General features: G+C 57.0%; 2 protein-coding genes across 2 annotated transcripts in view; one reads left to right on the top strand and one right to left on the bottom strand.

The window, feature by feature from the left end:
* Positions 1–18,847, top strand: part of SETD2 (SET domain containing 2, histone lysine methyltransferase) — a 41,491-nt gene extending 22,644 nt beyond the window's left edge. Inside the window, exons 12-20 of the mRNA XM_061997424.1 lie at positions 6,239–6,287; positions 6,551–6,731; positions 9,195–9,870; positions 11,353–11,487; positions 11,892–12,031; positions 13,991–14,102; positions 16,202–16,282; positions 17,046–17,147; positions 18,540–18,847. Coding sequence (XP_061853408.1) covers positions 6,239–6,287; positions 6,551–6,731; positions 9,195–9,870; positions 11,353–11,487; positions 11,892–12,031; positions 13,991–14,102; positions 16,202–16,282; positions 17,046–17,147; positions 18,540–18,701 — 1,638 coding nt within the window. The 3' untranslated portion in view covers positions 18,702–18,847. The remainder of the gene's footprint in view (positions 1–6,238; positions 6,288–6,550; positions 6,732–9,194; positions 9,871–11,352; positions 11,488–11,891; positions 12,032–13,990; positions 14,103–16,201; positions 16,283–17,045; positions 17,148–18,539) is intronic.
* A 2,304-nt stretch (positions 18,848–21,151) lies between these two features.
* LOC133625554 (death domain-containing membrane protein NRADD-like) lies at positions 21,152–25,193 on the bottom strand. The gene is made up of 5 exons (XM_061997374.1): positions 25,000–25,193; positions 24,276–24,369; positions 23,890–24,040; positions 23,647–23,792; positions 21,152–21,401 (listed from the first exon to the last, which is right to left on the bottom strand). The coding sequence occupies exons 1-5, from the start codon at positions 25,045–25,047 to the stop codon at positions 21,244–21,246; spliced, it is 597 nt and encodes a 198-aa protein (XP_061853358.1). The 5' UTR covers positions 25,048–25,193; the 3' UTR covers positions 21,152–21,243.
* Positions 25,194–25,525: the final 332 nt, after the last annotated feature.

The following is a 25,525-nucleotide window of genomic DNA, read 5'->3' as shown; positions in this document are numbered from 1 at the left end:
GTTTAAACTGGAGCTGGGGAACAATTCCTTCCCCCAAGGGCTGTCCAGCCCTGTCCCAGCTGCCCAGGGCCGTGGGGGAGTGCCCATCCCTGGAGGGATCCCAAAGCCGTGGGGCTGAGCCCATGGGTCAGTGGTGGCTGTGGCATTGCTGGGGGATGATTGGACTCCATCAGCTTCAGGGGCTTCTCCAGCCTCAGGTGTTGTGTGATTCAGTGTTCCCTTCCAGGATCCCTCACTGTGGTCTTTAATCTTGAAACAGCACAGAAAACACGTTGATAAAACACCAATGAAAACTGTGAAGCTTCCCAAAAGGGGCGAAGCCGCCACATAGTCTGAGACAGAGTCTGATCTGATGCTGTCATTTGATCACCAAGACGTGTGTTCTGCCTTGAGCTCGGAGGAGCTCAGCCTGGGCTATCAGGAGACCTCTGCTGAAGCCTGTGGTCAGGCTGTGGGGTCACAACCTGTCAGAGATGCTCTTTAAGATGTGGCTTCACATCCCCTGCCTGTACTTACTCGCTGACCTGGGCTCTCTGCACGGATGCCCGTAGGCTGATCGGCGTGTGTCTGGCCGTGGGATGGGGGTCGTGTCTCAGCAGCTCAGGTTTTGTAGTAATCCCAGCAAACCCAACCCCCCAAAAAGTGCAGAATCATGCCATGGGGCTGTGAAAACTCATCTCTCTCCTGTACAAACCTTTGTGAGGAAGCTGTGGCCTGGGGATTCGTTCCATGCTGGAGTTTGTCCCGGCACTAAGAGTTAACTGCTTCTGTCCGACTCTCACCTATTCAGCCGTGCCCAGAGGTGGCCAGTGCCTAAAGCAAAAGCCTCGTGCTGCCGTGGCCGTGCTTTAGACGGAAAGGGGGATGGGGAGTGAGTTTGCAGCCCCCAGTCAGCTCCGTGGCACGAGCCACGCGCCTTTGGCAGGCGGGCTGTGGCCTGAGCGGCCCAACACCCGCGGTGACTGGCGTCGGATGGGGGGGTCGGGAGGGTCTGAAACCTCGTAACTTAAGCTGTGTCCTCTCCAGTCTTGCTGATGACCCCCTTGGTAATTTCAACCATTTCCATCTAGCTTCTCAGGGCAGCAAGGAGCTGACCATGTGTCTCCTTTTCTCAACTCCATTTTCAACTCCGTGCTGAAGAAGGGAGAGGACATAGCGTGCAAACGCTGAAGAGCCGGGAAGATGGTTGGGAAGCTGGATGATGCATGAGCAGTGTGATAGGTGCAAAGAGGACAGAGGTGGTTAACTCGGTGATGCCGGCGTTATTATGGTGCGGCCATTGCCGGCAGTGGATGTGGCTCCGGGAAAATCCCCACTCCTGGCATGAGAGGATTGAGTGAGCTTTCTTTTTCTATACCTCTATACACGGGACTCGCCACGGCCTCGGCGTCACGGGGCTGCCCCGCTGCGAGGCGCCGGCCGCCGCTGCATCCCCACCGCAACACCCGGGGAGCGCTCTCAGCCGGGGCTGCTGCACGCCCTTCCCGCCGCCCCGGCAGCGCCGCTCGGCTCCTCCCGCTGGCGACACCCGGCTGGGGCGGCTGCCGGCTCCACGTGGCTTTCCCAGGCGCCTGTAGCGCGCTCCGGCCGCAGCGCTGCGCTCAGGTAAGGCTCCAGGGACCGCTCGGACGGCCAGACCCGCGGCGGAGGCGACGCAGCCGTGCTCTGCCCTCGTGGCGTCACGGGAGCGAGCAGCAGGGGCAGCACGGCCGAGCGTCGGCAGCGTTTCCCGGCCTTCTGGTGGCTGAGGGCTGGAGGAGCAGCGCAGCGCAGCGTGTGCTTCGGGAGCGTTGGGGCTCAGGCTGGAGCGCACAGTGGGATTTCCGTGCTGTTTGTGTGAAAGCAGGGCCACGAGGGCTCCGGCTGCTGCTCCGCTGCATGTGCTGCTGGGCTTTCAGCAGCTTGCTCCGGCCCTGGCTGGGCAGGAGATGCCCTCACCTTCTGGGAAGGGGGTGGGTAGGAGTCGCAGCTCTGAGGATCCCCAGGCTGCCTTTATGGGCTAGAGAGGATCTTCTTGTTCGGAAAACCCTCTTGAGAGAGCCAAATGGGTTTAAAAAGTTGCAGTTGGACACTTCTGGCCTCACAAGCATTCAGCAGGGACTGGAGTTCAAGCTGAGGTGTTGTCCCAGCTCTGGCCAAGGTGCACGTTCTCTTTTGCATTAAAGCACCCACCCTGTGAGGTTAATTACCAGCCTGAGCTTGGGTGACCCAGGCACACCGAGCTGTCCTTGTCCCCTGACATGGTCAATCCAAATCACATCTAACCCATCGAGAGAGGACGGCGCTGCAAAGCTGCCCTTGCCTGTCCCGTTCCCAGACGAGCCGTCCCAGAGCGACTGGCTCTCGCTGCAGCACGCACATCACATGCCTTCAGTAGGAGAATTCATTACAGCTTACAGCAAGAAGTGGTTGTCCAGAACAATGGGCTCTGGTGAGCAGCCAAGCTGTTGTTTGTGGTGGGGTTTCTTTGGCCTCCGAGCAGGGATGTCCTTTCATTTGCTCTCCTCCATCCCTTGGCATCGTGCTGGAGCTTCGTGCTCATGCAGAGGAGATGGGCAGCTGTGGAAGGAGCTGAGGAAGGAAGCGTTGCAGGAGGGAGGAAAGCAAGGAAGGGGACATCTGGAAGAGGCTGGTGAAGCGTTGGGTAGGAGCCTGGTAGGGGTTGGATTCAAATGTGTGGTGTTTCTTCAGCAAATGGACAGCATAAGCTCGTAGTGGTGCAGAGCAGAGTTAGGTGAGGCAGCACGTCTGTCTGCAGGTTGCTTGGCTGTGAGGGTGTAAGCCCTGGCAGATGTGGCTGCAGGTGGCCTTCCAGCTCTGTGTCCAGGTGTGGGATTCGCCCCCTCAGCCCCAGCAGAAATGGGCCTGGTGCCCAGTTAGGTGGCAAAGGCTTGGAAGCAAGGTGTGGGTCTGGATTGGCAGATGGAGGTGTAGGAGAGCTGTCTCCCCGTTGCCATCTGTGCTTGTGTGGACCCCAGCACAAGATGGGCTTCTACCTGGTTGTCAGGTTGTTTCCATTCACTCATCATTGGCATCCATTGGTCTTCTCCAGTTTAGTACCTTTGAGTCACAGGATCCCAGCACAGTGGGGGCTGGCAGAACCCTGCAGAGCTCATCCAGCCCCAGCCCCTGCTCCAGCAGCTTCCCCTGGCTCAGGGGGCACAGGAACGTGTCCAGGTGGGGTTGGGAACCTCCTGAGCAGGAGCCTCCACACCCTCCCTGGGCAGCCTGGGCCAGGGCTCCATCCCCTCAGCACTGAAAGAGTTTTCCCTTCAGTTTCAGTGGCACTTTCTGTGTTCCAGCCGCTTTCCTTGGTGGGCTCTTCCTGGCACTTGTGTGGATTTGGCACTTTTGCAGCTCGAAGCCAGCAGCTCCCTTTTTGCAAAAAGCAGCCAGGCTTCTCCTCAGAGTTCCCCCTGGCTCGTGGCTGGTTTGGCCACCATCTGGTTTCCATGCAGCAGTTTCCACATATTGCTCTGTTTGTTGTTGGTTCAAAGACTCAGCTGCCTCCATCTTCAGCAGGGAGCTGCTAGAGGCTGCACAGCCCTTGGGGCAGACCCGTAGCTGCTCTTCAGCAAGATGCAGCTCGTTCCCTGCTTCTCCTCCTGAAAGGGGGTTGTAGTGAGGTGTGGGTTGGTCTCTTCTCTGAATCAACGAGTGACAGGAAAGAGGAAAGGGGGTGCAGTTGCCCCAGGGGAGGTTGAGGCTGGAGCTGAGGCAGAACTGTTTCCCTGAGAGGGGTGTCAGCCCCTGTGCCAGGCTGCCCAGGGAGCTGGGGCAGTGCCCAGCCCTGGAGGGACCCCAGAGCCGTGGGGCTGAGGGCTGTGGGTCAGTGGTGGCTGTGGCAGGGTGAGGGCAGGGCTTGGACTCAAATGATCTTTACCAACCAAAATGATTCTATGGTAATGACTTTGTGTTCTGAGCTGCCTGGACCTTCCTTAGGGCAGCCCAGTCTGATGGGACAGACCCTGCCATGGGCTCATCCATTTCCCTCTCCTCTTGCTGTGGTCACAGCTGTGCCTTTCAGAGGAAAATGCTTTCTCCTGCCCAGAGAGCACAGATGCCTTCTTGTCCCTTGCACATTCAACCCTCCTTGACCTCAAAGCTTAGACCCAGTTGTCTCTGTGGAGTTGACATCTCTGTATTTCTTGGCTTCAGCAGCAGTGTGTTCAGAGCCATGGTGAACCCAGAGCAGCACGTGGCAGGAGCAGGCAGTGCTGTGTTTGCCAGGCCCCTTTCTATTCCCATTGACCCTTTTTCCAGTAGTTTCCCATTGTGTGTCTTGCTGCAGCATCCTGCTGCAGAAACTGCAGCCACCGTGCCTGGGGTGGGAACGTGGCTGATGGCCGGGCCCAGAGAGTGGTGGGGGATGCAGTGAAATGCAGTTGGTGCCCAGGCACCAGAGGTGTTCCCTGGGCTGGCTGCTGGGGCCTGTTGTGTGTAACAGCTTCACCAGTGACCTGGGTGAGGGGATGGAGGGCAGCCTGGGGCCGTTTGCAGAGGACAGGGGTGGGTGGGTGGGTGTGAGGGCAGGAAGGGGCTGCAGAGGGCCCTGGCCAGGCTGGAGCCATGGGCTGAGGATCAACACTGAGCGTGGCCAGAGCCGGGCACAGAGCTGGGGAAGGGGCTGGAGCACAAGGGGCTGGGGAGGGGCTGAGGGAATGGGGGTGTTGAGCTGGAGAAGAGGAGCCTGAGGGCAGACAGCAGCACTCTCTGCAGCTCCCTCACAGGAGCCTGGGGCTGGGGTCAGTCCCTGCTCCCAAGTGACAGGACAAGAGGAAACAGCCTCAAGTTATGAAAGGGGAGGTTGAGACTGGAGCTGGGGAACAATTCCTTCCCCCAAGGGCTGTCCAGCCCTGTCCCAGCTGCCCAGGGCCATGGGGGAGTGCCCAGCCCTGGAGGGATCCCAAAGCCTGGAGCTGTGGGGCTGAGGCCATGGGTCAGTGGTGGCTGTGGCAGTGCTGGGGAATGGTTGGTCTCCATCAGCTTCAAGGGCTTTTCCAACCTCAACCACTGTGAGTTACCCCTGCTGTTGGACAGTGGCTATTACAGTATAAAGGCTTTGTCATCTCAGCAGGCTCCTCCTGCATCCCTCCCCTCCCCAAACCGTGAGCTGCTGCCTCACTGAGTGGCATTTGTTTAAAAACACTCTGGATTTGGGGCCTTTTGAACTACAGCAAACGTGCAGATCAATAAGAAGCAATGAAAGGGCAAATTTACAGATTGTCAGTGCCTCTTGCCATGGCATGCAGACAGCCTGCTTGTGTTTGCTGTGTCGTGCTCAAGGCTCAGCAGAAAAGCAAAACAGGTATGTTAGAAGGGTAAAATCTTGGCCCAGATCACTTGTTCTTGTAACCCTTCAGCAACACTCTTGAAGTGGTTTTGTCTTGTGGACAGAGCACAGCGGGGTTTCGTGCACTTAAGGATGAATGTTCTTAGCCCATGGGGCACGTGTTGGGGCTTTTGTTGTTTAAAACCATAGAAGTGGCACTTTCCACTCTGCAGAGTTTGCTGCCATAAGAGTGGGGTGGTGAGCTGATCTCAGCAACCTTCATTCAGTAGGTGCTTGCTCGAAGGGGTTTGCCAGACCTGGGAGTTGGCCTTGCCCTTGTTTCCCTCGGGGTGGGGATCTGAGGAACGTCATATGAGACGTGGTGGACTCACCTCTGGTTCTGCAACGTGGTGAAGCTGCAGCTGTTGTCAAATAACCGAATCATCAAGTTGTAAGGGACTCCTAAGGATCACCAAGTCCAACTCCCTGCTCCTTGCAGGGCTTCCTAGAAGTGCTTGGAAGAGCAGGGGGAGTACAAGGAGAGGTTGTGCAGCTGCTGATGGCAGACAGGGAGGAGAGCACAGTTGTACACCTGGAGGGCAGCTCGTTTCCCTGCAAAGGGTCATTTATTTGCTGTTTAGCAGAGCTACAAGTTCCAGTGCTGGCAGCATGTGGGTGGGATGGCCACCTTACAGCCTGCAGCACTTGGTCCAGAAAGCCACCTGAACCTGCTCAAACACAAAATGCTCCTCAGAGGCAATATATAGAAAGCACCACAGTCATTTGCCTAAAAGCAGAACTTGGCTTCAGGAGCCCCTGGGTGGGGGGTTTTGTTTGCTTTCTTATAAATATACCATAGGATTGCTACGCTGTGGATGCTGTGTGTGTGATTCCTGCAGCCCTGGAGACCTGGGGCTGCTCCTGTGAGCAGCTGAAGCTCTGACCTCGGTGTGGCTCTCTTTGCAGGAGGTGTACCGGATCCCCAAGAAGAGCCAAGCAGAAAAGGAGAGCAGTGGTGGGTACTCACCTTTTCCTGGCCGTCTCTCTGCTCCTAGGAAAACACTTGCTCTGCACGGTCTGGGATGTCCAGAGAGAGCTTCAGAGCTCCTGGTCCTTGAAAATTAGAGGGTGGTGGGAAATGTAGCCCTGAGGCTGATCCACCTGTAACTCCTTGGAGTGAAGACTCTGTTGATGAACAAAGCTACTGAAACGAGGGGGGGGACTAGAAATACTCTGAATTGTAAAGGCTCTCTCTCCTTTACCTGTTTCCCCCAACAGCTGACCGTGGGAGAGAGCCAGCTGGTCACAGGGATCAAACTCCAACCCCAAAGAACCCCATCCTGAGCAGAGAGAGGGATCCTGAGAGGCAGAGCCAGAGCAAAGAGAAGAAGAGGCGGAGAGACTCGTTGTCCCCCCCGTCCTCGGCGTACGAGCGAGGAACCAAGAGGCCGGAGGACAGGCAAGTTGTCTGGCAGCAGGGGTGGCAGGGCTGAGGATCCCACTGCTGGGCTGGGAGTGTTGGGTCTCTGGTAGTCCTGCCTAAACAATTTGGGCAAAAATTGTCATAGTGGCCTTTGAAAACAGCTGGGGATGGGGAAGGAAAGCTTCTCTTGGAGGAGTCCTGTGTGCCCCCTGAGATGCATTCGCTGGCTGGAGTCGGGAGGCCTCTTGGTGTTAGGTGGGTTAGGTGGCCTCTCCTCTTGGATAACCCAAAGCTTCACCTTCAGGTAACCTGGAGAGGAGCAGCCCCCTGCCCCAGGTCAGGCAGGAGCGGTGGGATGGCTGCTCACAGGAGTAGAGCTGAGGGCTAAATAGCTGGTGCGTAGGAGCCTTGTGCCTCGGTGAGTTGGGTGCTTCAAGGAATAAGCCAAAAGGCTTATTATTAATTGTTTAATTATTAACTGTTCTCCTAGAGAACTGGATCAGTGTCACAAACCCTGGCCCAGCCTTTCCCAGGGCCAGGGGAGCGGTTGGGCTGGTGGCAGTGGCAGGGGCTGGCCCAAGGCCGCTTTGTCACCACATCCCCACTTTCCCTCCTCGGAAGTTGCTGCTTGGTTTAAGAGGAGGAGAATATGACATGGAGGTTTCAGATCGTGTTCAAAGCAGGAAGAATAGCCAGGAATTTCCTTTAAAGAAGTCAGCTTTCTGTTGCCCCTCTTAAATAAGATCTAAAGCCACTTAGTAATTAGGGAACAATGAGTGGTGAGTCAGCCAGACGAGGAAGCTTTTGTCCTTGTAATGAGCTGTGCTGGGAAGCTTGAAAACATCTGGGTCAAAACTGAAGATGCAAATGTGTAACAGTGTGGTGGAAATCTGTACTGCTGCACTCAGCTGCTTGGAGGATGGAAACATCACTGAGGGCTGGGGGTAGAAACGGAGCCGAGTGATGATGGTGTCGGGAGATAGGAAGGATGGAAGAACTAGTGCATCCGTCCTGCTCTGGGGATGCCCTCCCCATCCCTCGTGGTTGTATCAAGGATTGAATGAGGCTAGATAATAAAAGAGTTGAGAAGAGGAGCAGAGGAAATCCAAGAGCATCTCTGGCTTGCTCTGAGCCCCGAGTTTCCTCCTGCCCGTCCCTTCACGCCGGCTGCCTCTCGCGTAAACTCTCCAGGCAGTGCCAGGAAAGGCTTTAATTACTGCAGTGGGGCTCTTCCCTCAATAAGGTTCCCATTAACAGATCCTTGCAGCTACTCTGGGAGTGGGAGGAAACATCTTAAGTGTATCTGTTGGTAGCAGTGTGCTTTTGATGTGTAAAATGGAGCCCAGGAACGTGAAGTGAGCGAGCAGAGGATGCACTGGGTGCTTGTGGAATCCATCCAGTGAGGGCTGCAAAGCATTTCTGCTTGTAATCCCCATTTTACCAGTCTCATAACTTCTCAAAATGCCCACCTTTGATCTGGAATTTTCCATGGTTGATCAAAGCCTTCAGGCCTTTATTTGTGTGTGTGTTTCTCTGCCCAGCTTTGGCTCCCTGGAAAAGCCCCTCTGGCTGCTGCGTCTCAGGAGCAAGATTCCTGTTTGCATTTAAAAAACACTTGATTGTTTGTTCAGGCTGGGTCTGTGGTCTAGTAACTAGCATCACTCTAACCAGGAAGGTGCCCTTGGTGAGCCTGTTCTCTGGTGTGTCTGCCTGGGGTGTGTTCCCCAGCCCTGAGCTGCCCAGCTCCTGCTGGGGGAGGTGCTGTGGTGTGAGCTGCGTCTTCTGCTTGGAGAGCCTCTTCCAGACCCTTTCTCTGTTGGTGCTGCTTTGGGGAACCGTGGCAGAAGGTCTGCAGCGTGGGCACTCAGCCTGTGTGGGGAGGCATCTTGCTTGTTCTGCCTTCTCCTTGGGTTCTGTGTTGGCCCTGGAGATGTTGCCTCCCCTCTCCGGTTCTCTCGGTGCTGTCTAGAATGGTAGAATCACACTGGTTGGAAAAGACTTTCAAGTCTAGTCCAGCCACTAACCCAAGTCCCTGCTCCTGCATCTTTGCATCTCCATTGGCTTCAGCACCAAGCTGAACTTGGTAAACCCGGTGGGACCACTTAGCTCGTGCTCTGTCCTGGCTTCTTGCCTGTGTGTGAGCAGGACCGATGGGTTATTCTTCTCTCAGTGGGTTGCCAGGGTTGGTCAAGCAGCTGAAACTCTGGCCAGCAGGTCAAGGGAGGTTGTGCTGCCCCTCTGCTCTGCCCTGCTGAGGCCTCAGCTGGAGCCCTGTGCCCAGTGCTGGGCTCCCCAGCTGCAGAGAGACAGGGAACTGCTGCAGAGAGGCCAGGGAGGGCTCCCAGGATGCCGAGGGAATGGAAGGTGTGTGTGAGGAGGAAAGGCTGTTCAGCCTGGGAGTGTTTTTAGGGATTGATGCTGCTGTTGGGTGTTTGTGTCCCCCGGGTTTGCCACCATCAGTGGTCTGAGGTCTCACAAACCCTTCCCTTTCTCTCCCAGGTATGACACACCAGCATCCTCCAAGAAGAAGGTGCGGCTCAAGGATCGCAACAAGCTGTCGACGGAGGAGCGCCGCAAGCTGTTCGAGCAGGAGGTCGCCCAGAGGGAAGCCCAGAAGCAACAACAGCAGCTGCAGAACCTGGGCATGACGTCCCCCCTGCCCTACGACTCCATGGGCTACGGCACACCCCACCACAGCTTCATCGGCTACCCCCCTGGCTACCCCATGCAAGCCTACGTTGACCCCAGCAACCCCAACGCCGGCAAGGTGCTGCTGCCCACCCCCAGCATGGATTCCATGTGCTCACCCGCCACCTACGAGCACCCTCAGCCTTTGGTTGGGCACACGGTGGAAGCCGCCCTCCCCACCCCTCAGGCAGTACCAGTGGTGCAACATGTAGCAACGCCCATGGAGGTGCCCACTCCTCAGTATGTAGCACAGGGCGAGCCCGTGGTCCATCAGGAAGCCAACGTGACCGTCCTGCCCGTGGCCACGCCGGGCCCGGTGCAGAGCCAGAGCTACGGGGTGTGGGATTCCAGCCAGCAGACTGTAGCTGTGCAGCAGCAGTACTCGCCAGCCCAGTCCCAGCCAGCCATATACTACCAGGGACAGACCTGTCAGACTGTGTATGGTGTGACGTCCCCCTACTCGCAGACCACCCCGCCCATTGTACAGGTAAGCCCCGTGGCACACAGCACTCACAGAAGGAAGGGTCCCAGCCTGGAACACTCCCTCTCTGCTGGTGTTCTGAGCATTCAAGCAGTGCTTTGCTCTAGTGCTGAGCTGCTGAGCACCTCTCGGCTCACTTCCCAGCCAGGAGCCTGGGAGGCTGGCCCGTAGGCAGGTGTGTGCCGTGTGCTGTCTGTCAGAGCTGTTGGGGCCAAACGGGAGTTTACAGCTTGCAGGGACTTTTTTAGCCTGTTCACGAAGGTTCTTGATGTATTTGATTGTTGATTCTGATGGATTGATAGTTCTGGGTAGAGCTTCCAGTGTCATTGGCCCAGGAAGCAGTAAAATGTGGAAACACAGAATCACAGAATGGTTGGGGTTGGAAAAGCCCCTGAAGCTGCTGGAGTCCAACAGTCCCCCAGCACTGCCACAGCCACCACTGACTGACCCACGGCCTCAGCCCCACGGGTTTGGGATCCCTCCAGGGCTGGGCACTCCCCCATGGCCCTGGGCAGCCTGGGACAGGACTGGACAGCCTTTAGGGGAAGTAATTGTTCCCCATCTCCAATCTCAAGCTGCCCCGGGTCATACACTCTTGCATGACTTAAACCAAACAGAGAATGCAATAGGTCAGCTGCCTTTATCTCTTATCTGAGTGACATGTCCCTTCCATCAGGCTCAACCTTGAGCTCCTGATGACCATACTGGAGAGCTATCTCCTTCTGCCTTGTGTTTGTTAACAAGAACATCTGTGTTCAGCATCTTGCCAACGCCTGGTTCTTCCTAGGAGCGAGACACAGGCAGTTGTGTGGTGCCTGGAGTAGCAAACCTAGAAAGGCAATTCAGCTGGGGAAGGGGCTGGAGCACAAGGGTGCTGGGGAGGGGCTGAGGGAATGGGGGTGTTGAGCCTGGAGAAGAGGAGGCTGAGGGGAGACAGCAGCACTCTCTGCAGCTCCCTCACAGGAGGCTGGGGCTGGGGTGGTTTGATTTCTGCTCCCAAGTGATGAGAGGAGACAGCCTCAAGTTGCCCCAGGGGAGGTTGAGATTGGAGCTGGGGAACAATTCCTTCCCCCAAGGGCTGTCCAGCCCTGTCCCAGCTGCCCAGGGCCGTGGGGGAGTGCCCAGCCCTGGAGGGATCCCAAAGCCTGGAGCTGTGGGGCTGAGGCCGTGGGTCAGTGGTGGCCGTGGCAGTGCTGGGGGACTGTTGGGCTCCAGCAGCTTCAAGGGCATTTCCAACCCCAACCACTGTGTGATTCTATGAAAGAGGCCAAGTGTGTGTGAAGTCATTTGCTTGATCCCCTCCTCAGCCAGTGCTGCTGGGTGGTTGGTTTGGGTTTTACCTGCCCCCAGCCCTTGAGGACTGTCATCCTTCTCCTTGCCTCTGCTTTGTGGTTCCCAGTGAGAGCAGCTGTACCCTGCCTTCCAGTTAAGGGCTGTTCTGTTTTGGCAAAGCAAGCTAACATGTATTTCCCTGTGCCCCCTTTCCAGAGTTACCCCCAGCCAGGTCTGCAGTACATCCAGGGCCAGCAGATTTACACGGCTCACCCGCAGGGAGTCATAGTGCAGCCCCCCACCGCCGTGACCACCATCGTGGCGGCCGGGCAGCCTCAGCCCATCCAGCAGGTAAATGTGTGTGTCAGGCACGTTTTTGGGGGGTTTTGAGCCCAGATCCTCGTGTGCTCAGGCTTTCTGCCAGCACAGCTGAGAGAGCTGCGTGTGGGTGGGCGTGTGGGACCTCCATGACCCGCTTTTGTCACCGAAATGGTGGCTTTGGCACCCACCACGGAGAATTGAAGAGCTTGGGTGGCAAAGTGGCTGTTTCACAAGCTTGGGATGTGGTTGGGTGGCTGCTTGTGGCCTCTGATGAAGGTCTAGGGAAAGGTGCCGTCCGTGTCGCTCCTTGGACCAGCGCTGGTGGTGTTATTTTTGCCTTCAACAAGGTGTTTGTGGCGGGGGAAGGAGCTGCTCTGTCCACCCGAACAGCTGCTCATGTCTTTCTCTTCCTCCTTTTTTTGTGCTGTGTTCAGCCAGAGCTTGTGGTCAGCAATAACCTTCTGGACCTGCCTCCACCATCCCCTCCAAAGCCCAAGACAATTGTCCTCCCACCCAACTGGAAAACCGCCCGAGATCCCGAGGGGAAGATCTACTACTACCACGTGGTGACGAGGTGAGCGTGCTAACCAGGCATTGGTGGCTGCCTTGGGCTTGGGTGGCAGGGAAATGGACACCACAGGAACAGATCTTTGGTGGTGGCTCAGGCATCTTTTCCATCTTCAAGGCTCTCCAGGCTGATCTGAAGCGTTTCCCAGGGTTCAGCCCCACACCTTTCCCTCAGCAGGGGAAGGTGCCAGGGCTTTGGGTGGATGCCAGTGAGCTTACCCAGAGGAGTGCCGTGAGGTCTGGACTCCTGAAAGGGATTTTTGGGGTTGTTCCCAACCCTAGGTGAGGTCTGTGTGAGGATCCACCTCTCTGAAGGGTTAAACTCGAGTATTGTCTCACAAGTCCTGACCCTCTTGATGCCAGTTGTTGTCTCTTGCCTTCATTTCTCTGCATCAGTCAGCCTATTCCATCTCCCTTTTGGACTCCCTCCTGCTACCTGACACACCAATAGAGCAGGAGACCTTCAGACCCCAGGAAGAAAACCAGTGGAGCTCTGTGCTGTGGTGTGGAAGTCTTGCCATGAGGTCAGGGTTAGGTGAGGAACACCTCCCTCCTGCAGCTCCCACAGCTACACCAGAAGCCACTGATGTCGTTTCATTAACCTTGGAACGTTTGTTTTGAGGAACACAAGCTGGAAGATTCCTCTCAGTGCTGCTTTTAGTTGTGTATCTTCCAGTACACAGCCAGCAGAGGAAGGGAGATCTTGTACCTCAGTGCACTCTCTCCAATAGTTGATTTACATAGCAGTCAAGTCTCAGTCTGGGGGTGTTCAGCGCTATCTGGAGAATCCAGTAGCGTGATGAAGCTCGTGGGAGCTGCCTGAAACAACTTTCATCTTCCCCCCTCCCCCACTGTGTCCTGAAAAGTAAAAAGCCCCAAAGTGGGACAGGGCTTCTGATACAGAAACCTTGAGAAACTCAAAGCAGTGTCTCCTTTGATGCAGGCCTTCAGGGTTGGGGTTTTTTATTGTACTGAAGAGCTCACATCCTGACTTCACACAGAGTTTGCAGATGGAAAACAGATGCCACGTTCAGTCATCCCCAGCCCTAACACAGGCTGCTGGAGATCTGTCCCCTCTGCATCCCTCTTGTTTAATCTCTGAGTCCTTTCACTTGATGGAGAGCCTTGTACTCGCCATAGTGCTGCAGACACAGTGCTCTGTCCTGTTGGCCTCCATTTCTCCTGCTTGTGTTCCTCCCTGGGTCAGTGGTTTACCATTCCATCTGCCCTTGGATACTGATGGCTGCCCACTCCCCTCTTCCCACTTTGAGGAAATCCAGACCAGTTCTTCCCATCCTTCTCCAGTTTAAGCATGGTGGGACTCTTCCCCACTCTTTGGCCTGATGAGCCCAAGCAGGCTCCCATGGCTTCTTCATCTCAGCCCAAGCAGGCTCCCATGGCTTCTTCATCTCAGCCCAAGCAGGCTCCCATGGCTTCTTCATCTCAGCCCAAGCTGTTTCTGCCACAGTGGTGCTTCCCATGTGCAGTGAGACAAGGAGAGCTCTAACCCTGCATTTGGCCTCCTCCAGTGTATGGCTGAGCTTCGTGGTGTCTGCCCATCCATCCTTTCAAGCTCCTGCTTGTCCTTGTGGCTTTTCTCAGGACCTTTGGTCTACATCCTTTCCATGATGAGGTGCTTGTGGTGAACACTTGGCGTGAGGCTCCAGGGGCTCTGCAGGAAGGAGTACCTGCCCCTAGGTCTCTGCTGGGACACCTCCCCTCTTTCCACACCAGCCTGAGCCTGGAACAAACTTCCCTTGACCCCACATGTGGTGTCATCAGTGACAGAAAGCTGATTTTTGAGTCCTTTTTTGGCTTTGACCTTCACCAGGATAGCAAAGTGGGGCCGTGTAACCTCCTGCCTTGAGGGTTGACTGGTGGGAGACGTCCCAGGTGATGGGACAGTCGGGTGCCAGTGGCTTGTTTTAAGGTGACAGTGGTCTGTGTGTCTCTTGTCTTCCTCCAGGCAAACCCAGTGGGACCCTCCTACGTGGGACAGCCCAGGGGACGACGCCAGCCTCGAACACGAAGCTGAAATGGACCTCGGGACCCCGACGTACGACGAAAACCCCATGAAGGTGGGAGCAGGGCTGGGCCAGGGGAAGCTGCCATTAACACCTCCTGCACAGACCCCAGGGCAGTCCTGTCCTGTGCACCAGGGGCAGCCAGCCCTGGGGCTGCTGGGGGAGCTGGCACAGGCTTGGGGGGACGATGGAGGAACTGAAGCGGCCTGAGGTTTGGCAGTGTTTGGTTAGTGACTGGACTTGATGGTCTTCAAGGTCTTTTCCAACCTGAACGATCCTGTGGCTCTCTGATTCTGTGGTTTTGAGCTGTAGTGGCTGTGTTGACCTTGCCAGGAGTTTTCAGTGCTGGCTCAGACCCCCCAAAGTCCCCGTTTCCAGGCACAAAACCTCTCTGAATCCATCAGTGCCTCGTTCCCAGATTAACACGGGCCGCCCAGCTTTGGCTGACCTCACCCTGCTGTGGTTCTCACTCACTCCAGAGCTTTCAGTCTCATCCTCCTCAGCCAGGCTCTCCTGGAGGTTGGGCTTTTCCTGCTTAGGGCAGTAACCTCGGATTCCCATGTGGTTGTAATTCACCCGCTGCCGCCTCCGTAGCGACGCTCCCACCCTCCAATTGCAACCACATTCCTGCAGTTCTTCACCCTCCTCACTCTGCACGTTTTCCAGGAGGGATTAAACCTTCCAGCATCGTGGCTCTGGCCATCCACAGCTCAGCAGAGGGGCCTGCAAAAGTCTAGAAGGGGCTGTGGAGGCTCCTCCTCTGGAGCCGTTCCAACCCAGCTGGACAGTCCCTGTGTGCCCTGCTCTAGGTGCTGCTGCTCTGGCAGGGGGCTGCACTGGGTGAGCTTTGCAGCTCCCTCCCAGCCCCTGAGATCCTGTGATGCTGTGAAATAGAGTTTCTATTTCTCATCCTTTTCCTCCCCTGGAATTTTGGCTCTGGTGATGGAGCTTGAAATCCCAGGAACCTTTATTCCTGGGCTGAGTCCATCCAGGCCAGCCTTTAGCTTTGCATTTCCTTCCTTTGGACAGTTATTGACACACTTCCATATGGTGACGTTTGCAGTGCTTCCCTGCATACCCCCTAGAGCCATCTGCCCTCTCTGCTTCAGCTACCTAATTGGTGCTGATCATTTGCAACAGCCTCTGAGGGCTAAACTGACATCCCCTCCTTACCAAACTGACTTCTGTAGAGAAGAACCTTTTCCTTGTGCTGGCTTAAGGGAGAAATGGAGGTGTGCTGGAGATAGCGGGGGGAGGGTGCTGGAGAAGGGCTTGGTGATGATGGGTTTGGTGACAGGGAAGGTTTTACCCATGGAGAAGGGCTTGAGGATGGGGAAGGGTTTGATGATGGAGAATGTTTTGGTGATGAAAGACTTTGTGATGAAGAAGGGTTTGGTAATGGAGAAGAGCCTCCAGTGATGAATGACAGGAAAGAGGAAAGGGGCTGGAGTTGCCCCAGGGGAGGTTGAGGCTGGAGCTGAGGCAGAGCTGTTTCCCTGAGAGGGGTGTCAGCCCCTGTGCCAGGCTGCCCAGGGAGCTGGGGCAGTGCCCAGCCCTGGAGGGATCCCAAAGCCGTGGGGCTGAGGGCTGTGGGTCAGTGGTGGCTGTGGCAGGGTGAGGGCAGGGCTGGGACTCAGCAGCTTCAGGGGCTTTTCCAACCCAAATGATTCTGTGGTGGTGTGATTGGTCTGGGAAGTACCTGGGGACTGGGCTGGGAAGTGTGCCAGGATTAGGGTGGGGAACGTGGCAGCAGAGTGCTGGGAAGCTCCCCAGGAGCAGGCTGGGCCGCTTGCCCGGGTCGGGGCGAGGAACATGCCGGCACTGGGCTGGGAAGCGCAGCGGGACTGGGCTGGGAAGGGGCTTGGGAGAGCGTAACAGCACTGGGCTGGGAAGCTCAGCAGGACTGGGCTGGGAGTGAAGTGGGAAGGGTGTTGGGAGTGGGTTGGGGAGCTCACCCAGAGCTCACTGGGAAGTGCTTGGGTTGAAGTGGAGAATGTGGCAGGACCAGCTCATCTGAGCTCAGATGTGTGGCAGGACTGGGCAGGGGAGCAAACGGGGAAGGGCGTTGGGAATAGGATGGAGAACAGGCCAGGACTGGGCAGGGAAGCTCGCTGGAAGCAGCATCCAACACCATTTTCTTTCCTCCTCTCCAGTCTTCCAAGAAGCCCAAGACAGCAGAAGCAGACACGTCGAGCGAACTCGCCAAGAAGAGCAAGGAGGTGTTCAGGAAGGAGGTGAGTTCCCTCAGAGAGGGGTGGGCTCCAGCTTGGGGGGACACTGCAGGTGCTGGAGACCTGCTCAGACCTACCACGTGGGTTGTTGGTCAAGTGGGGTCGTGGGAGCCTCGAGGACACCTCTTAAGGGACCCTCAGGGACATGTCTTGAGGGACCTCTGGGGATCCATCTTGGTAGGCCCTCATTGACACATCTTGAGGGGCCTTTGGAGACGTGTCTTGAAGGATCTTCAGGGACATGTCTTGAGGGACCTTTGGGAACATGTCTTGGTGGACCCTTGAGACACATCTTGACCTTTGAGGGACCTCAGGACATGTCTTGAGGGACTGTCAGTGATGTGTCTTGGTGGACCCTCAAGACACATCTTGAGGGACCTTTGTGGACAGGTCTTGAGGGACCTTTGTGAACATAACTTGAAGGACCTTTGAAGATGCATTTTGGTGGGCCCTCAGGGGCACATCTTGAAGGACCTTGGGGGACATGTCTTGGGGGACCCTCAGGGATGTGTCATGGTGGACTCTTGAGACATGGTGGACCCTTGAAACATCTTGAGGGTCCCTTGGGGATACATCTCGAGGGATGTTTGTGGACGTGCCTTGAGAGACCCTCAGGGACACATCTGGAGGGGCCTTTAGGGATGTGTCTTGGTAGACCTTTGGGGAACACACCGTGGTGGATCTCTGGGGGACGTGGCATCCCTGGGGGTGGGAGCAGGGCCTGCTGAGGCAGAGCAGGGCCAGAGCTGCCTCTCGTCTCGCCCAGATGTCGCAGTTCATCGTGCAGTGCCTGAACCCCTACCGCAAACCCGACTGCAAGGTTGGCCGCATCACCACCACCGAGGACTTCAAGCACCTGGCACGCAAGGTGAGGCTGGGGAGGAACAGCCCGTGCTTGGGGAAGAAGAGCCAGTATCTGGGAACAGCAGGGACTGTTTGGGGGGAAAATAGCCAATATTTGGGATTCATGTCCAGTATTTGAGAACAAGAACCAAGATTTGGGGAACAATTGCCAGTATTTGGGGAATAACAGCCAATGCTTGGTATTAATAGGAAGTGCTGGGGGAAGAATAGCCAGTATTTGGGGAACATCTGGGAACAAGAGCCAGTATTTGGGAGTAATGGAGAATATTTGGGGAAGAAGAGCCAATATTTGGGGAGTATTTGGGAATAAGAGTCAGTATTTGGAGACAGTAGTGAATATTTGGGGGAAAATAGCCAATATTGGGGGTTAATATCCAGTATTTGGGGAATATTTGGGAATGAGAACCAATGTTTGGGGAATAATTGCCAGTAGTTGGGGATAACAACCAATACTTGATATTAATAGGAAGTATTTGGGGAAGAATAGCCAATGTTTGGGAATGTTTGGGGAATAAGAGCCAATGTTTGGGGAATATTTGGGAATAAGGGAGCGTTTGGGGAATAAAAGCCAATGTTTGGGAACAACAGGGGATATTTGGGGAAGAATGGCAAAGATTTAGGGAGAGTTTTAGGGGAATAGTTGGGGAAACTTAGGAGAATATTTGGGGTGAATTAGGAGACTATTTGGGCAATCAGCAAATATTCTAACAGGAAATATTTGGGGAAGGTTTGGAGAACAGTAGCAGAACTTTGGGGAATAACTGGAGGAGAATAGGAAATATTTAGGGACTATTTTAGGGGGATATTTGGAGTATAATAGGAAATATTTGGGGGAAATTAGGAGATTATTTGGGGAATGTTTGGAGAGAAATAGCAAATATTTAGGGAATATTTTAGGGGACTGTTTGGAGAACAATAGCAGAACTTTGGGGAATAAGTGGAGAAGAATATGAAATATTTAGGGCCTGTTTTAGGGGAATATTTGAGTAGTGTTTGGAGAAGAGCAGGGAATATTGGGGGACTGTGAAGGGAATATTTGGAGAATAATAGCAGATGTTTGGGGAATTCTGTGGGAATATTGGGGGAATATTTAGGGAATAACAACAGCAAATGTTTGGGGAATGGTTGGAGAATCAGCAAATATTTGGGGATGTGTTTTAGGGGAATAATTGGGGAATAAGAGCAAATATTTGGGGAGTAACAGGGAAGACTTGGGGAATGTTTTAGGGGAGTATTTGGGGAATTAACAGCAAATATTGAGGGACTATGAGGAGAATATTTGGAGAATCATAGCAAACGTTTGGGGACTATGAGGGGAATAATAGCACCAGTGAGGGGAGTGAGAGCACAAGAGCTTGGGGACCCTCCCCCCTGACAGCTCCCCCTGCCCCCGCAGCTGACCCACGGCGTCATGAACAAGGAGCTGAAGTACTGCAAGAACCCCGAGGACCTGGAGTGCAACGAGAACGTCAAACACAAGACCAAGGAGTACATCAAGAAGTACATGCAGAAATTCGGGGCCATCTACAAACCCAAAGAGGACACGGAGCTGGAGTGACGCCCGTTGCCCCCGCAGTGCCCCCAGTCCCGCCGGGCTCTGAGCAGCAGCCGTGGTTCCAGCCACAACCCACCTGTGAATTTATTATTGTTATTATTATTGTTATTATTATTTTTTAAAGAGGAAAATAAACCTTGGGTTCCCTACGGCGTGAGGCGCTTTGTGCTGCCGCCGCTTTGCCAGGCTCGGCTTTGCCAGGCCTGGCTTTGCCAAACTGGACTTACCAAGTCAAGCTTCCTCCAGTTGGGCTATGGCAAGCCAGGCTTTGCCAAACCAGGCTTTGCCAAGTTGGCCTTTATCAGATCAGGCTTTGCCAAGTTGGCCTTTGCCAAGCTGGGCTTTGCCAGCTCCCACCCCGTGCATCCCCCAGCTCTGTATTATATTTTAACATATCTGTGAATATATTGATACCTGGGGGGGGGGAGGGGTTGGGTTGGGTTTGCTTTTAGCCCAAGACGTGCTGATACCACGGGAACACTTTGTAAGGAGAGTTTGGGGGGTTGTTTTAGGGGCTGGGGGAGTGTTGGGGGGGGGTCGTTTCCTTGAGTTTCTGTTTCGGTTCCGCGAGGTTTAAGCTGTTTTCTTGTAAATAGTGGGGAGTGGGGTGGCCCCTGGGTGGCTGAGAGGCCTCCCCTGTGTTGATAAGATTGATTTTACTGCTTAAATCATTTTACTTTATCCAGTTTTTACGGAACTTTTTATGTAAAAAAAAAAGAAAAGAGGAAAAAAAAAAAGAGGAAAAAAAATGATAATAAAAAAAGACAATAAAAAGAAAAATCACCCCCCCAAAAGCTCAGCCCCAGCAGAGGTTTGGCACAGCCCCAGCAGAGGTTTGGCACAGCCCCGGGGCACACGGGGCAATGGCGCCCTGCTCTGGACACTCTCCCCGAGAGACCACCCCCCTCGTCACCCTGTGAGCCACAGACCCCCGGGAAGGGCGTGGGATGGGGTTGGGGTGACCCACAGGGGTTGGGGGGTGGTCACAGAGCATCTTCCCTGGGCCATCCAAGGCAACTCATCCTTCATTTGTCATGGGAACGGAGGGGGGACGTACGGAGGGGGGACACATGGACACGGCTGAGGGCGCCCATCCTGGGCACGTGCGTGAGGAGACACAGCCCAGGGACACGGGATGGAGGGGACACACGGACACCTGGGGACACACGCTTGGGGACACAGCCCAAGGACACACGGACACTCAGGCACACACGGTTGGGGACACAGCCCAAGGACACACGGACACCTGGGGACACAGCCCAAGGACACACAGACACTCAGGCACACACGCTTGGGGACACAGCCCAGGGACACACGGACACTCAGGCACACACGCTTGGGGACACAGCCCAAGGACACACAGACACTCAGGCACACACGCTTGGGGACACAGCCCAAGGACACACGGACACTCAGGCACACACGCTTGGGGACACAGCCCAGGGACACACGGACACTCAGGCACACACGCTTGGGGACACAGCCCAGGGACACACGGACACTCAGGCACACACGCTTGGGGACACAGCCCAGGGACACACGGACACTGAGGCACACACGCTTGGGGACACAGCCCAGGGACACACGGACACTCAGGCACACACGCTTGGGGACACAGCCCAAGGACACACGGACACTGAGGCACACACGCTTGGGGACACAGCCCAGGGACACACGGACACTGAGGCACACACGCTTGGGGACACAGCCCAGGGACACACGGACACTCAGGCACACACGCTTGGGGACACAGCCCAAGGACACACGGACACTGAGGCACACACGCTTGGGGACACAGCCCAAGGACACACGGACACTGAGGCACACACGCTTGGGGACACAGCCCAGGGACACACGGACACTCAGGCACACACGCTTGGGGACACAGCCCAAGGACACACGGACACTGAGGCACACACGCTTGGGGACGCAGCCCAGGGACACACGGACACTCAGGCACACACGCTTGGGGACACAGCCCAGGGACACACAGACACTCAGGCACACACGCTTGGGGACGCAGCCCAAGGACACACGGACACTGAGGCACACACGCTTGGGGACGCAGCCCAAGGACACACGGACACTGAGGCACACACGCTTGGGGACACAGCCCAGGGACACACGGACACTCAGGCACACACGCTTGGGGACACAGCCCAGGGACACACGGACACGTGTGTAAGGGACACAGTGAGGACACGTCCTGGAGACCTCCAAGGACACTGATCCCAGTGACACAGGCGTGAGAGGACACAGGGACACCCACCTTGCTGCCACACCCCTGAGGGGACACATCCCAGCAACAGACACCCACTAAGGGGACAGAAGGACAGTGGTGACACACAGCCCAAGGCCACCCACCTGGTGCCAGGCGATGGAGGGGACGCTCACACAGACACCCGACGCCAAGTGCCACGTTTAATACGGCCACGCAGCGACCACCCAGCCTCAGACCCACCCCCAGCACCCTCACACGGTACCAAACCCAGTTCCACGAGCGGGGAAAGGACAGGAGCCCCCAGGAGCCCCCCACCGTGCTGTGTCAGACGGAGGTGGCCGCGTCCCCGTGGTGGCCGATGGCTGCCAGGGCCCGGCACAGCGAGTCCGTGGCGGCGCCGTCGCGGCCGGCCCAGGCGCTGGGCAGCTCCTCCTGCCGCTGCGGGGCCACGGAGCACAGGGGGGTGCCCTCGGGACGGGGCGCTGCGAGGGGAGGGGAGGGTCAGGGGGCACCCAGATCACCCCCCAACAGGGGTTGTGCTGCAGGTGCCACCGGCTCCCCGGAGACACAGTGGGGTGGGAGTGCTCCCTGACCCATTGGAGTGCTCCCAGATGCCATTTGGGTGCTCCCTGATACCTATTTAGGTGCTAGCTGGGGTATGAGTGCTCCCAACCCCATTTAGGTGCTCCCCAACCCTATTTGTCTGCTAGCTGGGCTATGAGTGCTCCCCAATCCCATTTAGGTGCTCTTCAGCCCTATTTGGGTGCTATTGAGTGCTCCCCAACTCTATTTGAGTGCTAGCTGGGATATGAGTGCTCCCCAACCCCATTTAAGTGCTCCCCAACCCTACTTGGGTGCTCCCCAACCCTATTTGGCTGCTAGCTGGGCTATGAGTGCTCCCCAACCCTATTTGGGTGCTCCCCAACCCTATTTGGCTGCTAGCTGGGCTATGAGTGCTCCCCAACCCTATTTGGGTGCTCCCCAACCCTATTTGGCTGCTAGCTGGGCTATGAGTGCTCCCCAACCCTATTTGGGTGCTCCCCAACCCTATTTGGGTGCTAGCTGGGCTATGAGTGCTCCCCAACCCCATTTAGGTGCTCCTCAACCCTATTTGGCTGCTAGCTGGGCTATGAGTGCTCCCCAACCCTATTTGGGTGCTCCCCAACCCTATTTGGGTGCTAGCTGGGCTATGAGTGCTCCCCAATCCCATTTAGGTGCTCTTCAGCCCTATTTAGGTGCTATTGAGTGCTCCCCAACTCTATTTGAGTGCTAGCTGGGATATGAGTGCACCCCAATCCCATGTAGGTGCTCCCCAACCCTATTTGGGTGCTTTCTGATACCTATTTGGGTGCTAGCTGGGCTATGAGTGCTCCCCAACCCCATGTAGGTGCTCCCCAACCCCATTTAGGTGCTAGCTGGGGTATGAGTGCTCCCCAATCCCATGTAGCTGCTCCCCAACCCTATTTGGGTGCTTCCTGATACCTATTTAGGTGCTAGCTGGGGTATGAGTGCTCCCCAATCCCACTTAGGTGCTCCCTAACCCCATTTGGGTGCTCTCTGGGGTAGAGTTACTCCCCAACCCCAGTTTGGGTGCTCCCTGATGCCCGTTTGGGTTCTATTAGGGGTATGGGTGCTCCCTAACGTGATCCAGGTGCTCTCTGACCCCTTTCAGGTGCTTGCTGTCCCTTGTTTGGGTGTTACCCGGGCCATGGGTGCTCCTCAACCCCATCCAGGTGTTCCCCAGCCTCTGTTTGGGTACTCTCTAACCCCCATTTGGGTTCAATCTGGGGTGTGGGTGCTCTCTGACTCCCATTTGGGTGCTGTCTGTGGTATGGGTGCTCCCTGACTCCATCCAGGTGCTCCCCAACCCCATTTGGGTGGTTGCTGACTCCCATGTGGGTGCTCTTTAGGCTATGGGTGCTCCCCAGCCTCATTTGGGTGCTCTCTGACCCCCATTTGGGTGCTCCCCAGGGCATGGGTTCTCCTCAACCCCATCCATGTGCTTCCCTGACCCCATTTAAGTGCTCCCCAGCCCCATTTAGGTGCTATCAGGATATGGGTGCTCCCCAACCCCTGTTTAGGTGCTCTCTGACCCCCACTTAGGTTCTGTCTGGAGTATGGGTGCTCCCCAACCCCATGCAGGTGCTCCCTGACCCCCATTTGGGTCTTACCTGAGGTAAAAGTGCTCCCTGACCCTGTTTGGGTGCTTCTTGGCTTCCATTTGGGTGCTCTCTGGGATGTGGGTGGTCCCTAACGCCACCCAGGTGCTTCCCCAACCCCATTTGAGTGCTCCCTCCCCCAATTTGGGTTCCACCCACTCACATTTGGGTGTTCCCCAGGGAATGGGTGCTCCCCAACCCCATCCTGGTGCTCCCCAACCCCCTGCAGCTGCACCCCAAAGCACAGATGATCCCTAACACCTATCTGGGTGCTCCCCAACCCCACCCAGGTGAACCCCACGGTGGAAATGCTCCCCATCCCACCTGAGGGTGCAGCTGTGTACCCTAAAACCCATGTGGGTGCTCCCTGGGCCACGGTGGCACCCTAAAACTCAGATGTGTGCTCCCAACCCCATGAGGATGCTCCTTTGAGCTGGAGCTGCTCCCCAGGGACAGATGAACCCTGACATGACACGGGAGGGGGACAAAACCACCCTGTGATGAGTGGATAGGTGCCCCCCTTTCCCCCCTCCACCCCAAACCCCGTGGCTGGGGGGTGGGTGCTCACCCTTTCCAGGCTGGTGGGGCTCCTGGAGGCTGTGGGTGTCGAGGAAGACCCCGCTGTCACTCTGCAGCTTCTCCCCGTCGGGTGACGACCCCAAATCTCCTGCCCGTGCCTTGGCCAGTTGCTGCTTCTGCCTACACGTGTGCCAGCTGCCCATGGAGGGGGGTTGAGGGGTGGGAGTCACCCAGGACATCGAGGTGCCCCCCTTTATGCCCCCCCTTCCCCTCCCACCCATCCCACACCTACCACTTGAAGGCAACGTAGGCGAGGAGTCCCACCACCACGGCAGCCAAGAGGGAGCAGTACACGGGGATGATGTCCTGCCCCGTGGCTTCGGGGGGCAGGAATTTGGGGGTGGTGGGCGAAGGGTCCCCTGTCACTGGCTCCACAGCCTGGGCTAAGAGGAGGCACCCCCAAAAGGTTAGGGGAGCCCCTGTGCCCTCCTTCCCCCCAGCGCCCAGGGGAACCGGCATCGCCTCGGTGGGGAAACTGAGGCACGGCCACCCCTCCACCCTGTAGTGAGGGGTGGGACACGGGGTGCATCCCCCCCCTAACTGGGGGCTGGGCCGGGCGGGGGGCAGCGGGCAGGGGGTGTGGGAGGGTGGGGAGGGGTTTGGGGAGGGGGTACTCACTGCGGGCACAGGGCTGGCACAGGCTGCCGGTGAGGCCGCAGGGCTGGGTGCCGCCGGAGCCGGGGGGACACGGGGTGCTGCAGCCCCCGGGCACCTGCGGGCACAGCGCGGGAGGGGGTCGCGGGGGGGTCCTGCCGCAGTTTTCCATCGACTCTGTCCCCTGGGAGGGCTCGTGGACACCCCCCCGCCCCCAGCCGCCCCCTCCCCATCAATATGGACCCACAGCCCGTGGGGAGGGTCGCGGTCCCCTCCCGGTGCCTGGGGGCACACGGCGGGGTTGGAGGGACAGCGCAGAGGGAGGGGGGTAAAGTACAGCGGGGGAAGGGGAGAGAGTACAAAGAAAAGGAAACAGAAGGGAAGATGAATTAAAAGCCGTCGGGAAGAAAAGGAACAAACGGGGATGAAACGCAGAGAAACAAACGGGGAACGAGGGAGAGAAACAAACGGGAGCGGCAAGGGCTGAAACGGGGTAGAAATGAAGTGAAGAGGAAGGAAAAGGGAAGGGAGGGAGAGGGAACAGAACGGGAGTGGAGAAAATAAAGTAAAATGCAATGGGAGGGAGCTAAACTCAATTAAACCCAACAGAAGTTAGAGGCAGAAGATCCCCAAGCGCAGTGCGGCCGGCAGCGGGCAGGAGCGCTCCGGGGAGCCCGTCCCGTCCCGTCCCATCCCGGTCCCGTCCCGTCCCCATCCCGGTCCCATCCCGGTCCCGTCCCGCCCGCACCGGCCCGAGCAGCAGCAGCAGCGGCGGCAGCAGCAGCACCCGCCGCATCGCCGAGACTGGTCCCTGCCCCGCAACCCGCGCCGGGCCGAGCCGGGCTCAGCAGAGCCGAGCCGAGCCGGGATGGGCTGAGATGAGCAGAGCCGGGCCGAGCAGAGCCGGGTAGAGCTGAGCAGAGCCGAGCCGAGCCGGGCTTGGCCGGGCCGAGCAGAGCCGGGTAGGGCTGAGCTGAGCAGAGCCGAGCCGGGCTTGGCTGAGCTGAGCAGAGCCGGGTCGAGCAGAGCCGAGCCGAGCCAAGCCAAGCCAAGCCAAGCCGGGTCAGGCCGGGCTGGTCCGAGCCGAGCCGAGCCGATCCACTCCGACCCCGTCCCGCTTCGCTCGGTCCGCTGCGGCCCCGCTCGGCTGGGTTCGGCTCCGTTCGGCTCCGCTCGGCGCGGCCCCAGCGCAGACGAGCGCGGTTCGCCTCGGGCCGGGCCGGGCGGGGCGCTCCGCTATTGGCTGCGAGCCGCGGGAGGGGCGGAGCCTCGCG

The sequence above is a fragment of the Colius striatus genome, chromosome 5 (genome assembly GCF_028858725.1).
Source record: "Colius striatus isolate bColStr4 chromosome 5, bColStr4.1.hap1, whole genome shotgun sequence".
Taxonomy (NCBI): Eukaryota; Metazoa; Chordata; class Aves; order Coliiformes; family Coliidae; genus Colius; species Colius striatus.
This window is presented reverse-complemented; position numbering and strand designations above follow the sequence as displayed.

Bases quoted from the DNA above. Each gene is read 5' to 3' on its own strand.
- LOC133625554 (XM_061997374.1), bottom strand. From the start codon at position 25,047: ATGCGGCGGGTGCTGCTGCTGCCGCCGCTGCTGCTGCTGCTCGGGCCG. The intron at 24,370-24,999 runs GTGCGGGCGGGA...CTGTGCCCGCAG, and splicing joins TGCTGCTGCTGCTCGGGCCG to GTGCCCGGGGGCTGCAGCAC. The intron at 24,041-24,275 runs GTGAGTACCCCC...GCCTCCTCTTAG, and splicing joins GTGCCAGCCCTGTGCCCGCA to CCCAGGCTGTGGAGCCAGTG.